We start from the raw sequence: 16,545 nt of genomic DNA on the forward strand, positions 1-16,545 counted from the left end.
CCTCCTCCCCCTGTCCGCTTCCTGCTGAATGAGGCGTGTCTCAGTTATTTGGAAGGTTGATCAGACGTCAGTTCGTCACATATAAAACCTAGTAGAGCCAGTTTTTCATTAGTTGAAGGCTTATAAATAGCACGGGCCTGCAATGTTTGTATCAAGTCTTATCTTGCAAATTCAGACCGACTGTTTGAGCATTACAAAACGCCCAGTTCCTATCCAGAGATACAATCTGTGTACATCTCGCCAGCTATCAACAACATACGCCGACTTTCTTCACTTTTTTTTCTTTTTTTCCCCCGCGAACAGCAGCCCGGCGAGGAAAAAACACGCGGCGTGATGGATGAGTGGACAGAAAGGAAATGATCAGAAGGGGAAATATGAGTAATGAGAGTGAGAAAATGACAAATACGGGCTACAGTTAACTGGAAGTTCAAAGAACTAAGAAGAAGAACTTACAGAACTAGATGTTACTTACCGGAGATGAGCGAGTAAGTGGCAATACTACAGTATCACAGAGCTCAGCGGGCAGAAAATGAGAAACAGGAAGCGGCGCACCTGCGCTATACCTGCGTCTCTCCTCCCCTTCTGGATCGAATCCCCGACCAGTCAGAGCGTAAGGTGTCTATGGGGTCTTATTCACAGCATCAGAAAAATACACATAGCACACAGCAGTCAGGTTTCACTCATTTAATACCATTTTATTATCATTTTAGAAACAGTGTGCCAGACAGGCGAGGTCTAAATGAAGTTTGCAGAAATGCTACAGTTCAGAGTCATTCGGATGCCACAAAACCACGTGTTTAAAACGTATCACGATCCCCAACGATAACAGCAAAAGTCGGGTACCGAACTAAATACAGTGTGAAAGTCTCAACTCCACTCACACACAAACAAGAAACACTGCCAAACACTTTTACTATATCATAATCATTATTTGCCTCCATTCAGGGGCTTTTGTGTTAATTGCAGCTCCCGTGTTAATAGAGTCCCTTACACTGAAAAGTCTGTTTACGCTGTGTTTTTTTATTTTGCATTTTAAGCTCAGTAGTAATATATAATATACTTCTAATTTTATTCTTTTTGTGTTTTGCGCCCCAGTTGTTCATGCCGTGGGGATTTGCTTTTACAAATGTGCAGTCAGCCACACAGCCACACACACACACACACATACACACACACACACACACACAGAGCTCTATGGCGTCAGGCAACTGCAAACCCACAGCACCAATAATAAGTCAATAAGATCCGATCATCTACGGAAGCGATATTTGTGTCTTGCAATCGCCCAGGCTGGGACGGAAAGGCTGAAAAGCTACGGTTTCTTTAGAAATTTTCCAGGGCTGGTTGCTGGATATACACGTTAAGGAAAAACGACTAAACGTGGTCATAAGCAGAGTATAGTTTACGTTTGTTACGTACGGTGATACCTTGTATCCGGATACAACGTGGTCATTTGACGAGCGGATCTGTGTGGTTATTCAGAATAAATTATTTGAACTGTATTTTGCAGCTTTGGCTTCCTTCGACGGGTTTAACGTCTGAGAGGTTCACAGCAGCCTTTTCACCAATCAAATACAGTCGGGGAAAGGGAGCCCGTACATATACAGAGGAATAATCTTTTTTGCATAAATAGATATCCTGTATATGGACGAACAGCACGTTCTGAGGATTTATACAGCAGAATTTTACGGATTTTTCAACCCCCACCCTAAGCCAATGAAAAATGTTAATTAATGTAAAAGGGCTAAAATATTACAAATTTACATAATGAACAACATAATTTGTATTATTTCAAACAATGTAAAAAAAAAATACAATATTGGCTTCCTCCCAGCTGTTGGGGTACGGATGCTTACTCAGTGAAAGCTCCTGTCAATCTTCTCAGTTACCCTGGCCGGTGACGCGGGATTGGATGGTGACCCGTCTGGGTGGGGGCTGATCTGCAGCCCGATTGGCCACCAGCTCCTGCAGTTGCAGTGCACCGCCACCAATGAAGCAGAACGCTGGACAGACGGGACCAGAGCAATCAACCGGGCCCTCCCATAGGGGGCGGAGCGAGTGGGCATCATAATATGTGACACGCCCCTTTTCAAAGTCCAGACACACCCCCAGCCGTGGGGGCAGGGGGGCTGTGAGGGCTGTCTGTGTGGTGTGGCCACTGTTGGTGCTGGAAAGGCACGAGGGCTCCCGGGGGCTGGTGGCATTGCTGGGACAGCTATTGTGGGAGTGTCCCCCCCTGGGGCAGGAGAACCTTTCCCATGCCCATGGTCAGGAAGGAGAAGGGAGGAGAAGAGTCGAGGGCATCCTCTGCTCCACTGTCATGGCCGCTGTCTGGGTCATACCTAGAGGGCAAATGGGGTGAAGGAAGGGAGAAGACAGAATGAGCTGGCGATGAGAGACAGACAGAGCACACACAGGATGTCTGAGCTAGAGCCCTGCATTGGGACTGGGATCCCGCAGGTCCCACGGGACCCAACGGAAATCTCACGGGAGCGGGCGGTTTTAAGGCTGGCGGGCGGGAGAAGCGGGTAAAAATAGACAGCAGGTCCCGAGACTTTTGGCAGGATGGAGAATGTAACTCACGTGATTTATTTTGTGTTATATATTCCTGTTTGTTCTGAGACATTGTATTAAATTGTGATGTTCAGCTAGTTTAAATGTATTTCATTGAAATAAGGTTCAGGGTTCTCTTCTGTTTTTAAGCTGCTCTTGTTTGTTTACAATAAATGTGATAATTAAACATTTGTTGTGTAGATTTGGTTATTGTTTTTTTTAATAACTGTGCAGATATTTGCACATCTGATTAGTTTTTTTGGGTCAGTTTACATTTATTTGCGATTCAAAGAGATTTTTCTTGAATTTGTTTTATTTAGTTCTTGTTCTATCGGAATAAAACATTTAATGTATATAAACTTATTTCACCATACAGTTTATCCGTTAATGGATCTGCGGGTGCGGGCGCTAATGGGCAGAAATTCAGCGGGAGCGGGATTTTAGTCTGAGCCTCAGAGGCATTGAAAGCTACTTATTTTATTCAAAATGTCATTCCTCTATGTGGACAGTAGGTGGCACAATAGTTAAAGAAATGGGCTTCACTCTAAACGAAGGATGCTGAATCAGCTCCCTGAATGGGCCCTGCATGTGTATTACATTTCACCTGAACGGCTTTATTTCACCCATTACTATAGCTGCAAGTCACTTAGGGTAAAAGCACTAGCAGAGTCTCTAAATATAAACACCTTTACGCTGCAGTATTGCCTGTAAACCCACAGACTGTGCCGAGCGCCGGTCCCAAGCGCCACCTGTCTGTCTGCCCTGGCTTCCCTCCCCGCTAGTCACACTCACCGCGGACTGGCCATGTCCTGGGGCAGATGAAACCACTCCTGAAGTCTCGCTTCCAGGCCGACGCCCACCTGCACGAAGCAGAGGACGGGCCAGGGGCAGTGGGTCACACACACACACACACACACACACACACACACACACACACACACACACACACACTGACAAGTAAGCAGCTGCCATGCCGACGTGCGACACTGTTGTTTCAACACTGCTGTAGCTAATATTACCTTTCATGACACTAATTACAATTTCTATTTTTTCCGCCTATAATTAAAAACACTAAGGAGCGGCACCATCATCAAGACCACCCCCCTCCCATTTAGGTCACCCTGGTGTTCAGCTACTCGCCTGATAATTGAGAGCCCCCCCTCCCCAACGCCCAAGCGGTCAACCTGCCTTGACCAGGTAAGAGCCGGGTTCCACCGAGCATGCCCAGTAGTGCTTGCCCTGCGTGACGGCCACATCGCCCACCAGCAGGTCCGAGGTCAGGTGACAGGAAGTGAGGGCGCGGTCCGCAGCCTGCAGGAGGGAGAGCCCCGGCACACTGCGGGCACAGCGCTGCTCCTTGCTGACCACCAGGCGGTCAGAGTGCAGCCCCCAGCGGGAGTCCAGGTAGAAATTCAGCACTAAGGGGCAAAGGAGGAAGAGGAGGAGGAGGAGGGTAACAGCATTCAGGACAGTGTGGAGACGGAGGGGAACACAATAACGAAGGAGAAGAAACATAACAGGGAGAGCAGGGGAGGAGGAGGATAAAAGGAAAGAGGGGAAAAAACCAGGAGCGAGGAGGTTTTCAGGAATAGAAGGAGATACAGATGCCAGGAAGGGAGGCGGGCAAGTGGGTCAGAGGGAGGAAGGGAAGAAAGGGTGACAGCGAGGAAAGTAGGACAGCGGGAATCCATTTTGGATTAAAAACAAGGAGAGGAAGACACAGAGAAAAGGAGGGAGGGGCAGACACAACAGGTACCTTGTATACATTCCAGGAAAAAGGTCAAGGGCTTTAAAAAGGGGAGGCACACATTAGACAGGAAGCAGAAGGCATCGCGTTTGGAGCAGGAAACAAGGGCTTATTAGGAGACAGAGAATTAGGGCAGTATTATTCAGAATGAAAAGAGCACGAGCGTACAGGGCACAGGGAAGACTGGGGCTGCCGAATACTCCAACATCCCTTTAGGAGACAAACCTGACTGGGCAAGTGTCAGTCCTTAAAAAGCAGGTCACATGGGCACATGGGTGTGGATGATTGACTGTTTCACGCCGAGCAGGAGAAGGTGACCCACAGCCAGAGAGAGAGAGAGAGAGAGAGAGCGAGACAGAGAGAAAGAGCTGAGCTGAGATAGAGAGCAAATGGGATGGGCGGCAAGGCGTAGAGATGAGGGGATGAGAAGGTGGGAGGAATGGGCAAAAAAAAGAGATTCATTAAATTTGTAGTAATAAAAATTCAGTACAAATCTTTGCTATCTCAAGACTGAGCATTATTCAATCAACCTTTAATTTGGTGAGACTAAAGATTTACTTAAGTCATATGTAAGAACATATAGCTGAGGGTGAAATGTTTTACACACAAATGTATGCAGGAAGTGACTCCGAGGTGTGTGACAGGGCATTGGGGCTGCAGCTTTGCGGCCGTACCGGGTGCCGGGGGCGTGTGCAGGTAGACCTCCTCGCTGTACTCCCCGAAGCCAGCCTTGTTACAGCCGCGAACCCTCAGCACGTAGACGCAGTCCATCTCCAACCGCTCGATCACCACGCTGGTGCCCGTCACCTCCTCCAGCCGCTGCCAGCCCCAGTGGCCTCCGCCTCCAGCCCCACCCACTCCAACCCTGGCCCCGCCCCACACACCCCCGTGGCCGCCCTCACGGCGCCGGAACTCCACGGTGAAGTGCCAGGCAGGGGCGGAGTCCTGGGGGAGGCGCCAGCACAGGAAGAGCTGGTCATAGGCCAAGGTGCGCTGAGTGTCGATCACTGGGGCGAGCGGGGCTGCGGAGAGAGATAGGGGGCGGGGAGAGAGAGGGAGGGGGTGGAGAAAGGGGGCGGGAAAAGAAGAGGATGGGTGGAGAGAGGGGGAGGGGCGGGAAGAGAGGGGGAGGGGGTCGGGAGAGAGGAGGAGGGGAGGAGAGCAGGTGTAGGGCGAGAGAGGGGGAGGTACGATAGTGAGGCACCTGTTCCTATAGCCCCAGCCTACACAAACACCCCCACCTTTTCTTCCCGGCCCCCAGACGTCCCCCTCCCCCTCACCTCGGATGAAGTCCAGGTTGCTGAGCAGCTTGTGCTCATGGGAGACATCCAGCTGGAAGTGCCTGAAGGAGGGGTCAGCAGACAGGGAGAAGCACTGCAGGTTCTCGATGGCCTTCAGCAGCCTGGAGGGTTCAGGGGGGCGTTTAGCGGGGGAGCAGGGCTAGGGGCGGCGGCGCGGCTCCAGCGAGCGGGTGCACGGGCAGCAGACCTGTTGTGAGTGAGACGTGCGGCCTGCACGAAGCAGGGCGGGTCAGTCTCCTTGAGCAGCTCCTGGGAGAAGGCGAGCAGCCCCGCATGCTCCAACAGGCTCTGCTTCTCTACCGCCTGGGACGAGAGCGCCTCCCTGCGGCGAGTGCGCGCCGCTTCCAAGCCCTGCGTCAGGGCCGCCTGCCGCTCCGCCAATGCTGTACCCAGCTCCCGCACGCTCTGAGCCAGCTGCTCCTGTGCTGTAGCGCTGTTTACCTTTTGGGGGGAGGGAGATATCCTGGGTTGTGATTGCTGGTTGTGACTGAGGAAGGGTGACCCGTCTGCGTGTAATAAGGGGTGGTGAGGTTACAGACAGGGCCAACTGGCCCAGTAGCAGAGGCCATGATGGGAGGACAGGACGAGAGGATGATGAAGCGGGTGATGAAGGAGAGGATGACAATTGTCCCATGCGACGGTATGAAATGCAATTTGCGCTTCTGGGCGGATCTGCGAGTGAGTTTACATGTCCCGTTACAGAGAGCTCCACGCAGCTCGCGTGCATGGGATTCCCTCATTTAAAACAAACTGGCATGCTAATCTGTAAGAGCCGCACCTATGCTGTCCCCCCAGCAAGATGCAGGTCCAGGCTGGATCAATTTTCATGTCATTTTCTTAAAGGGACAGACACTTCTCTAAGAACCAGTGAATTTCACACCGGATATTTACATTACAATTATTTAAAAGACTGTTCATTCCAAAGTGACGTCCACATTCAGAAAATAGGGTTAGCCAGTCTCTCCTGCTCAAGGGCTCAACAGCGACCTCAGTCTACTGGCCCAGGGATGCGAACCGGAAACCTTCTGTTCATAGTCCTGAACCACGCATGGTATCTGATTGCCCATGTCATACACCTCAGCACAAGCAGGTTTGCTGCTTAAACAGAAAAAAGCGGCCTGTGTGTCAGCGGGTGCGAGCCGTATTGGATACCTCCGTCTGCGTGATCGCGTTTTCCAGCTGGGTGATCTGTGCCTGAACCGTCTCCTGATTGGCCAGGATGTAGTTGATGCCCTTAGTGATTTTTTCCTGGGGGAGTGAACATTGACACCATTAAGAGGCAAGACCAGGTCACGTCTCAGGCCTGATGTCACAGCTCAATGGCGTCGCCCACTGAACTGAAAGGAAGAATAAATTCACCAAAGATCGAAAACAACAAAACTGTGACCTTGACTTTGATGATTAACCTGCCGGTAATTAGCACTAAGCAACTTTGCTTCTGTACTCTGTGATTAATGCAACTTAATACTCAATGACTCCATCCACCTTGAGCCCAATACCCAGGTTAGATAATGTTTCACTAATGACCCACACGGCTGTCGCAGCTGAACACATATTTCAGTCTGCATCAGCGGGCTGGAACGGAACCTTCCAGCTCTACTTGTAGTACAGGCAGAACCAAATTGGTCCAGAACCTCATTAAACTCCCCAGATAAGTAAAGCCCCACAGGTCTCCTCATTGTTAAAAAACAAGCTTGATTATTTATGCATATTATTTATTAGATGAAAGGGGGAATGTGATTATCTATCCATCTGTCTTCCCTAACCGGTGACTGGGCACCACAGAATCTGACTGGAATGGGCTAATTTCCTGAGTTCTGAGTGTAATATGATTCCCAAGATATTACATCCATGTATCCATCTCCCAGCTGCTTATCCAGGACAGTGTCAGAGAGCCGGAAGCCGATCCCAGGCAGCTCTGGGCAGGGGGGCACGAGCCCCCAGAACAGTCCACTGCAGGATACAACACATCAGAAGCCAGTTTGTCTTTGGACTGTGGGTGAAAACCAGAACACTAGGAGGAACCCCCCCCCCCCTCCCCCACACTTATGCAGAGGACTCAAACCCCCACCCGAGAGGCACTGTGTCACCCCATAACATCTGTATAAATAAATATACATATACAATGGAACAGTATTCTGGGCTGCCATTTAAAACAGCCCATACTGTAATAAATCAGATCCACAGCTTCATTACTGGAGATTCAACCCAAACAAAATTTATGTGATCAGAAAACGGCCCCCAAGAATTAAAAGTGGGCGTGGCTCCCTGACCCCATCAGGCTCCGCCCAGTTTCTGTGACCCCCCCCCCCCCCCGCTTGCTCCTCCCTCCCCCTCCCTCTGTGACCCCGCCTCCCCCCACCCAGCTTCTGTGCTTCCACTTCCCTCCCCCTCCCTCTGTGACCCCGCCTTCCCTGCCCTACCCCGCTCCCATCTGTCCTCCCCCACCTTCAGCGTCTGGCAGGCCTGCACCACGGGGGTAACCTTGTGCCCCGCATGCACCCGGCGCAGTTTGCACAGTGGACACAGGAGGCGCTGGCAGGACTTGCAGTAGAAATGCAGCCGCTCCTGCTCATGCTCTGGACAGGTCAGGACCTGTGGGGGGGTGATCAGAGGGGTGGGTTACCACCAGGGGGCGCTGACGGTTAAGACTGCAGGAATGTAACAATGTTGTCTGCTGGGGTCACATGACTAGAAGGTCAATGACCCCGTGACCCTCACCTTGGGCCGGAAGTTGAGGGTCGGCTGCACGTGCTCGTGTTGGGCACGCGGTGTCCCCCATGGGTGGTACAGCTTGAAGCACTCGTTACAGAAGTTGGCCCTGCAGTCGGCGCAGCCCTTGGTGGCCTCCAGGGTCTGGGGGGGCTTGCAGAACTGGCACATGACAGCCACGGTGCCCAAGCTGACAGTGTGCCTGTACCTGAAGCGGGCGAGAAACGGGAGGGGGCGAGGAGTTGGCAAAAGAGGAAGGCTTGGGCCATTGCCTGAGGTCCTTGTGCCTTCCATACCTTACAAAATAACATTTAAAAGCTCAAAGGTGAAACCGGCTAAAGGCAGGCAATGGTGCCCCCAGACCTCACCCAGAGCTAACACCCCCCCCCCCCCCCCCAAACTGGCACATGGGTGGATGCCCGCGGCTCGACAAGGCCCCGTACCTCTCCACAATGCGCTCCAGGGTCAGGTTACGCAGACAGTCGGCCAACCCCCTCTCCCCGAGCTCTACCTCCCTCTGGCAGGGAGGGCAGGGGAACAGCATGTTTGGAGGGGGGCCCTCCTTCCTCCTCCTGCCGGGGTACGTTCCGAACCCTGAGGTGTTTGGGAGACGGAAGGCAGCTGAATCAGAGAAGGGAGCCAGGAGGTAAGCCTGCATGCCACGCGATGGCACGGTACTCCGGCAGAAAGTCAGAGAGACGAAAATAGAGATGTCGGCGACTGGGGGAGGAGCCAGGGCTCTGCAGCTGCTCACTGCGGCCTTTCGCCGCCGCGGGGTTCACAGGAAGGCCAGCGGTCACACGCACACGCACACGCACCTGCAGGAGCAGCTGTCACTTACACACGCACCCACAAACGGCAGGCTAACGTTACACCGGCACCCAAACAGCAGGCTATTTCTAACGTCACACACACCCAAACAAGCGGCCTCTCGCATGACACACACGCAGGCACCCAGACGGGCTCCGTCTAACGTTACCCGCCAGCTGGAAGGGCTGACGCCCCACCCCACACCTTCGCTCTGAGCTGACGGCCGCCCGGTCTGTCCCGGTCTGACACACACCTGCTCGCAGCACCCGTTCGATGCGGTCGACCTTGGGCATGGGGCGGCGGGCCTGACGAGGAGAGCGGGTGTTGGGTGTGGAGGCAGGCGAGTTGGGCGAGGGGGGCAGGTCCGGGGCGGGGTAACCATTCTGCACCAGCACTTCAGAGGCACACAGCAGGCAGACGCTGTGCTGACAGGGCAGGATGATGGGCTGCTTCACCATCTCCTTACACACTGGGCACTGCAGCTCCCGCTCCATGCTCTTCATGTTGGACTGCAGTGGGGGGAGGGGGGGGGCGTTAGATCCCGTGAAGGAGATGGAGGGATACAGGCCTGCTCACTCCCCACAAATGGGAAGAAAGTTATCAGGGGAACGAGAGAAGGAAACACAAAAAGCCATGAAGGGAGGTGGCAGGGCGGAGCGGGACGCCAGGGAGGGGAGGGATGGAATGACAGATTGGAGGTGACGAGGACCAGCAAAAGCCATCAGAGGTGTCGTTCAGTGTAACCCACACATTGGGACAGGAGCTCGGAAGTCAACAGAAAGATAAAATTGCTACAGGACGGCCAGAGAGCAGTAAAGAGAGAGAAGAATGGAGTGAGAGTAAAAATCAATGGCACGCAGAGTACCAGCAAGAAGGGGCCTCATATATAGGGTTGGCTCTCCTCGAAGCATCGAGCCCGTCCTGTAGAGCATGGATAAGGGCTCCAGTGATGGATGCTCCGCACTTCACGAGGGGGGCATTCTTACATTTAACGTGACAACCTTCAATGTCACCTAACAGTGTAGATTCATATGGAGGCGGTCATCACTGGAGAGCAGGTTCAGGCTCGTGTTGCTGTATATTGTCTTCTGTGTATCCGGGGTCTAAAAAAGGAAGCTCTGCTCATTTCGAGAAAGACTGGCGTTGAGCTGCATTGGGACTGCATTAGGACAGCAGTGTTTCTGCAGGTTTCCCCGCTCTTCAGTCACGCGCAGCAGATCCTCCTTTTACTGCGAGCTACTCCCTTCGGGACGCTGACAGACAGCAACTGAGCTCGGATACACACGGGCATATGCTAACCGCACGCAAAGTTAGTCTAGCCTGCCTGCTGGGTTTTCGCCTACTATTTATGTTTAAAAAATGAGTCATTTTTATACGCATGATATGAAACGTAAATATTAGTAAATTGACTCGAATAAATTTTAAACTAAGAAAGTTTCAAAAATCAACTTGTGGCATTTTTTTTTTCGCCGAGTCTTTGAGAAAAAACATCGGTATCAAGAGATAATATTGGAAATTTATTGGCGGTTTGCGTTGCGTTTGAGACGCCAGCCGCAGTACAGCACATCCCTTTAACGCAAAGCTCGCGAGCTGAGTGCATCGCAGGGGGGTGACAATGGCACGGGGACCGGCGGCACGAGCCGCAATGCCTGCCTCGAAACTCGGCTCGCATTGGGGGCGCTGATCCAACGCATATTTGCTGACAACTGCGCCTTGTTATTACTACCATTATTAGAATATTATATTAATTCCCCCACGATTGGTCCGCTGTTCACAGGAGGAGGGGGTGGGACATCGCGTTTTTCTTCAATCACGGTCCGGGGGGGGAGATACGGCAGGGTTGCTTCGCTGCCAGCGTCAGCGTAAAGGCCAAAGTGTTTACGCTGCTTTTTAGCCGCAGGGCCGCTGTTTTCCTCCTTCCGGTTAATGTACTCTCGGTCGGTACATTAACCCGCACCCCCCTTCCGGATCACCATATCCAGGTTAGTGCAGCGGATCGCCGTTCAGCTGACGCCCCCCCCCCACCTCGCCCTTCCAGCGCGAGGCCTCAGCATGCTCGCATCCCGTTCCCATAGCAACAAGCATCTCCGCGCGACAACAAATTGTCCCAGCATTTATATTTGTCTGCGAGTGACAGTATTCTTTGTCTGGCGTCCCACTGAATTGTCGTGCCTTTACACTCGTCCCCTCCATTACATTATTTGAACGCTGCCACAGTCGTCATAAAAAGGATGTTCTGCTTTCGGACTCCGTTTCATATCAGATATAACGGAGGCTCTACAACGCCATTCTTAAAGACCGTCATTTTCTGTCTGTTTTTGCCCGTACAAACGAATAAAACAGTCCCAAGCATGACTCCTACACTAATAATTGTCGCTACAGGATTATGGAAAATTGCCCAAAATCTAAAAACAATAAATATCCGAATGCTAACAGAACTAAAGCTGTCATAATACGGAGAAGGTAAGCACGTGAGGCTAGTGAATCTCTCGCCCTATTCTTCCTTATCTTTCTCACCCTGCCTCCATCGATGCAAACGGACGTGTAAGCTGACAAGGCGGTGCTGAATTCACTAGGAACCACAAAGTCCTATAGAAAAAAATTAATCCGAAAAATACTTGCAAATTTATATTACGGTCTATGGGCATTTTAATTTGAACAGTAGCAGGGAGTGTTAGCGAGGAAGAAGAGTCACCTGAAGAACTCATCAGTACATTCAAATAAAGATCGGTAAAATATAGGTATATAGATGACTGCATTTCGACAGGTAGTTGCCTATGTAATATGTGATGTCGGGTTATAACGACAACGCAATTCACAAAGGTTGCAGCATACAACATGAACGTAGAAAGACAATATACAGTTAAACAATGCGCAAAATTAAACAGGTATAAAAATGGAAAATACTTACACTAATTCGAACCAGCGCATCCATTATGGAGGTAAACGTTTGCAAGTCCGCCTCTGCCATTCCTCGCAATAGCACTGTCGTTGGTGGTGCGCTCTCTGCTCTCCGTAGATGGCAGAAACAACCAGTCGGTGCAATAAACTGTTGAAATACAGCCGCAGAATGTGAGCGCTTCTGCCAATAAAACCTAACTTAAGGTGGACCTCGGCCTACATATAGCGCATTGCACGACACACATATAGGCGCAGAAAGATTGACAGTCTGCAATATGGTAAAACCACAAAAATCAGACGATTGCCACAAAGGCAAGCTGATTAAATTTTAATTGCACTCCGTCTTTCTCTTGAGAGCGTGTAGTCTGCAATATAAACGCACTAAATTTTCCCCTTCCGATAGGGGTATATGCTTAAGCAATATAGTGCTCAAAAAGAGATGAGGACTGGGAAATGAGCATGCGTAGCATTTCCTGCAGAAAAAATAAGGATTCAAACCAATGAGGGGTTCCAACTCGCTCGCCCTCCCTCCCCCATTTCATTTTCTCTATTGGTCTATATTGCTTTTTTCTATTGCCTTCAGCCAGATAAGAATGGCGGCATAGAGAAAATTAAATATAGATATATATCCAAATGGAATTCTTGTATAAGAATTTATATTGGCTAAGCCATAAAGACTTAATCGATATAATAGAATTCCGAACAGGTGTAGTGCTGTTGTTCTTTAGCCTCCACGCCGCTAGGTGTCGCCACTTCGACAGACGTGTCCTGAAGAGGTTACAGCTGGAGCCGACGGTGATGTGTACCACCGGCACCAGAATCCGGCCTTTTTCTGACATAGGGCCGGAATAACAGCGCGGTGGATTGCGCGAAAAATTAGAAAAGTTACAAATATAACTTTTACAGATTTTTTTTCAATAAAGATAAAACGGAAGAAAGATGGGTGAGTGTCACCATTCAGTTGAAATGAGAGCGCGCTTAGTAGTAACATTGGCGAAGTGGAGTCAATCACAGAGCTTATAACTAGTCTGTTGATAGTACTTAGTATAATGTGTCTTATTTTAAAATGTTTTAATCTTATAACCTTAGAGCAAGTGCAGTTGTCATTTGTCATTACTGGGTTTGTGGTAATATTTATTATCCAGCAAAAAGGATAATTTATCAGGTTATTTCATCTGTGCATGACGATAAGTTGTCAGTATCTATGTTAAGTGGTTGCCTTTTACGAAGCTGCTGATGATCATGGTAAGGGATAGAGAGATGTGCCTTGAGTTATTAACGTGGTGTTTTTTTTTTCTTTCACCCCCTTTGTCACCTCTAGAGTGCTGAAAACGTTTCTAGCCGGATGCATTTTAGTGACGCACACTGACGTGGCTTAAAATTACACAGTAGTTTCGTATATGTTGTACTAATAGCTTTACGTCTTTAGCCAAATGTACCGTAATTATAACTAATACATTTGGTCCAAAATCAACCCATTCTGCCTAGGAAGTCAATATGTACCTATAGCATATTAAGTTACTGTGATTTAGGATGTGTAATGCCGAATGTACATTGAGTTTAACACAGTGTTGCAACTTAGCTGTACTGCAATGTATAGTTTGTATAATAAAATAATCAGCCATGGTCAAAGTACTGTGCCGTCTATGTTAACACTCTTCCCTCCACTTTCTTACTACAGCCGTGAACACAGGAACCTCTCTGGTCCTCTCTAGCTTGTTGTCGGTGCTGGTATTTGCAGGCATGCAGATGTTTAGTAGACAGCTGGGGTCCTCAGAGTGGCTGACCATCCTGGGTGGCTTCCTGGGCTCAGTGCTCTTCATCTGCTCTCTCACTGTATCCTTCCTTGTAGACAAGGTGTTCACATGTCAGTGTGGCACGGGAACCATTTATTAGAATTTGAACATTTTTGAATTTTGAGAATATTATCTCATTGCAAGTAAATATGTGCTTGAGGTCACAGATGTTTGATAAAAACCAGTTGTAGGATATCTGAACCACAGAGGAACATAAATTCAAATCAAGGTTGTTCCTCCGTTGTACAGAATTTTGCTTGGACAGACCAGGCATTTTTTTGGTGTGTTCCTCCAGTTGTTCCTCCCTTAATCCCTGTGTAGGCCTTCAACAATCTGGAGAACCTTGTTTTCGGGAAGGGATTCCAGGCCAAGATTTTTCCAGAAAGTGAGTGAACCCTGTTTTTACTGCAACTTGACCTAATTCCACAGCATCCTGCAGCTGCACCCTTTGGGTCAGATGTAGGAGGACAGAGTCATGATGGTCATGGGCAGTCCTGGGGTTGTTAGAGGCCTTGGAGATGCCTTGACTGTGCAGGTTTTTGAAGAAAACTGATGTTGAATGGTGTGTGAGCATCTATAACCTCTGATACAGCTGGCTTATCAGGTTCAGGTCAATGCTAGTATGAACTACACTTGTGTGTTTGAAAGCGTATGCTTGTTCTGTAACCTCAGTGTAACCTCTCATTTTTAGTTTTGCTGTGCCTGTGTATCGCTCTTTTTGCTTCTGGGCTGGTGCACCGTGTCTGTGTCACTACCTGGTGAGTATGCAAACCCTTAAATGTAGGTATAACCAGTGTTAATTTCATTGGTGAAAATTTTTTGTCATAGTTCTTGTCGACCTTTATTTTCAGACTAAAACGAGACTAACTAAATACAAATTTCGCGAGGCCTAAGATTATGACAAAGTATATTGACACTTTCATCAGTGAATAAAAACAAGACGAAACTGTTTGCCAGAGACAATATACAATCAGAACTAATGTAGTTTGCGTATTCAACAAAAATTTAAAGAGGTCCAGTTAGAGAGAATTTCTTGAAGCCAATGTCCGGAAGATCGCAGTGTCTAACTATTTAGTGTGATATATATTTAAGTAGCCTATTATTGCGCATAATCAATACCTGACTGTCAAATAAAATGACTTCAATTCAAAAACCTTTTGACAATATTTATTGTTACGTAACATAGAACTCAACATATATGTATGACTGCCGATATGTATAATGTTTTCTCTTTTACTAAGTAAAAGTAGGGCTGCATTTCAAAAGAAGAGAAAATATATGAAATGTGAAAATTGTGCATGTTTAAATAAAGTGCTTAAATTAAGCCGTAAAACCCTAATACAGTTGTGTTTATGTCATACATTTTAGTGTTCATGGATTTAAGTATTGGTTTAGATAAAGTTTCAATATAAATACATACGAACTTATCACTTCAGTCGCTATTAGAGTAGGATATGGACGGTCATATTATAACATATTATAAAACGTGACATGTTTTTCCTCATTTTAGCTTCATATTTGTCAGAGTAACAACGCAAACGGAATGACAACCCATTTCAGGCGAAAACAGTGCATTTTACTGTATATAACAAGTAACATTACTTTATACAGTTGTTAAAAAGTGGAAACTTAAGGGAACATGAAATCACCAATAAACTACATCTACAAATATTAATTTTATTATTTCTGTTTTAATATTCAGAGTGAGCAGGCCTGGTGGCATTATAGGCCATGCACTTTTTCTTTGAAGTGATTTTTTTGCTGCACTAATGGCACTACTGATATTACAGTACTTAGTTTCCGGGTAAATAAACATATGTTTGTGTTTCAAATAGGAGTGAAATCTGTGTCTTTGTGTGCTGCGGAGTCAGACATTAACACCGTTCCTTAACATTCTTCTCATTTCATCTTGGTGAACATAATGACTTTCAGAAATCGAAGGGAAACCTTAAACATTACACTAAATCAACTGTAGTTTTAGTCGACTGTAATTTTATGATATTTAGTCAGCTGAAACTAGACTAAAACTAAAATAATTTAGATGTCTAAATTATGACTAAAACTAAAATACATTTTAGCCAAAAGACTATGATTAAAACTAAATGAAAATTTGCTGCCAAAATTAACACTGCCTCTGCGATGGGCTGGCCCCCCATCCTGGGTTGTTCCCTGCCCCCTGCCCATTGCTTCCGGGATAGGCTCCGGACTCCCCGTGACCCAGTAGGATAAGCGGTTTGGAAAATGGATAGATGGAATTAATACTGGCTATAAAAATGCATTTTAGATACCTTTCCAGTGTAATGAAAACTAAAATGCCACTGAAATATGATTTGCATTTTAACGGCCTCCCTCTTTCTTTCATTCTCCCTCCCTCTTGGTCATATTTCAAGCTTGATATTCTCTCTCCTTGCTCTGTACTACATAAACAAGGTCTCAGCCTCTCTCTACCAAGCTGCTGTTCCAGTAGCAGCTCCAGCCAAAACAGCCAGCAAGGGGAAGAGGAAGAACTGATTGACACTGCCAGCCAACCAATAGCAAACTGTGCAGCTGCTCCACAGTTTTATCATTCTTTTTGTTAGCCATTGAAGTGAAATAAATTGTACATTCCTTTATCCCTTATCCTGCAGTCATTCCTTTTTTGGAATGCCTCTATGGTCTTTGATATTCCCTCATGTCATTTCTCATTGTAGTGGTTCAACCAGGCATTAAAATCATTTTGGAAAAA

At 48.1% G+C, this 16,545-nt stretch overlaps 2 protein-coding genes across 2 annotated transcripts; one reads left to right on the top strand and one right to left on the bottom strand.

Annotated features, from left to right (window-relative positions):
- Window positions 1–669: 669 nt before the first annotated feature.
- On the bottom strand, window positions 670–12,718 carry trim46a (tripartite motif containing 46a). The gene is given in 13 exon segments (XM_049025948.1): window positions 670–2,236; window positions 2,238–2,342; window positions 3,346–3,413; window positions 3,742–3,971; window positions 4,975–5,322; window positions 5,581–5,702; window positions 5,789–6,042; window positions 6,754–6,849; window positions 8,050–8,196; window positions 8,323–8,521; window positions 8,757–8,907; window positions 9,377–9,632; window positions 12,035–12,718. Coding segments are annotated over 13 exon segments (2,391 nt in total). The 5' UTR covers window positions 12,095–12,718; the 3' UTR covers window positions 670–1,881.
- Window positions 12,719–12,794: 76 nt separating this feature from the next.
- Window positions 12,795–16,545, top strand: krtcap2 (keratinocyte associated protein 2). The gene is made up of 5 exons (XM_049025949.1): window positions 12,795–12,967; window positions 13,706–13,860; window positions 14,142–14,205; window positions 14,512–14,578; window positions 16,211–16,545. The coding sequence occupies exons 1-5, from the start codon at window positions 12,964–12,966 to the stop codon at window positions 16,329–16,331; spliced, it is 411 nt and encodes a 136-aa protein (XP_048881906.1). The 5' UTR covers window positions 12,795–12,963; the 3' UTR covers window positions 16,332–16,545.

This window comes from Brienomyrus brachyistius, chromosome 9 (genome assembly GCF_023856365.1).
Source record: "Brienomyrus brachyistius isolate T26 chromosome 9, BBRACH_0.4, whole genome shotgun sequence".
NCBI lineage: Eukaryota > Metazoa > Chordata > Actinopteri > Osteoglossiformes > Mormyridae > Brienomyrus > Brienomyrus brachyistius.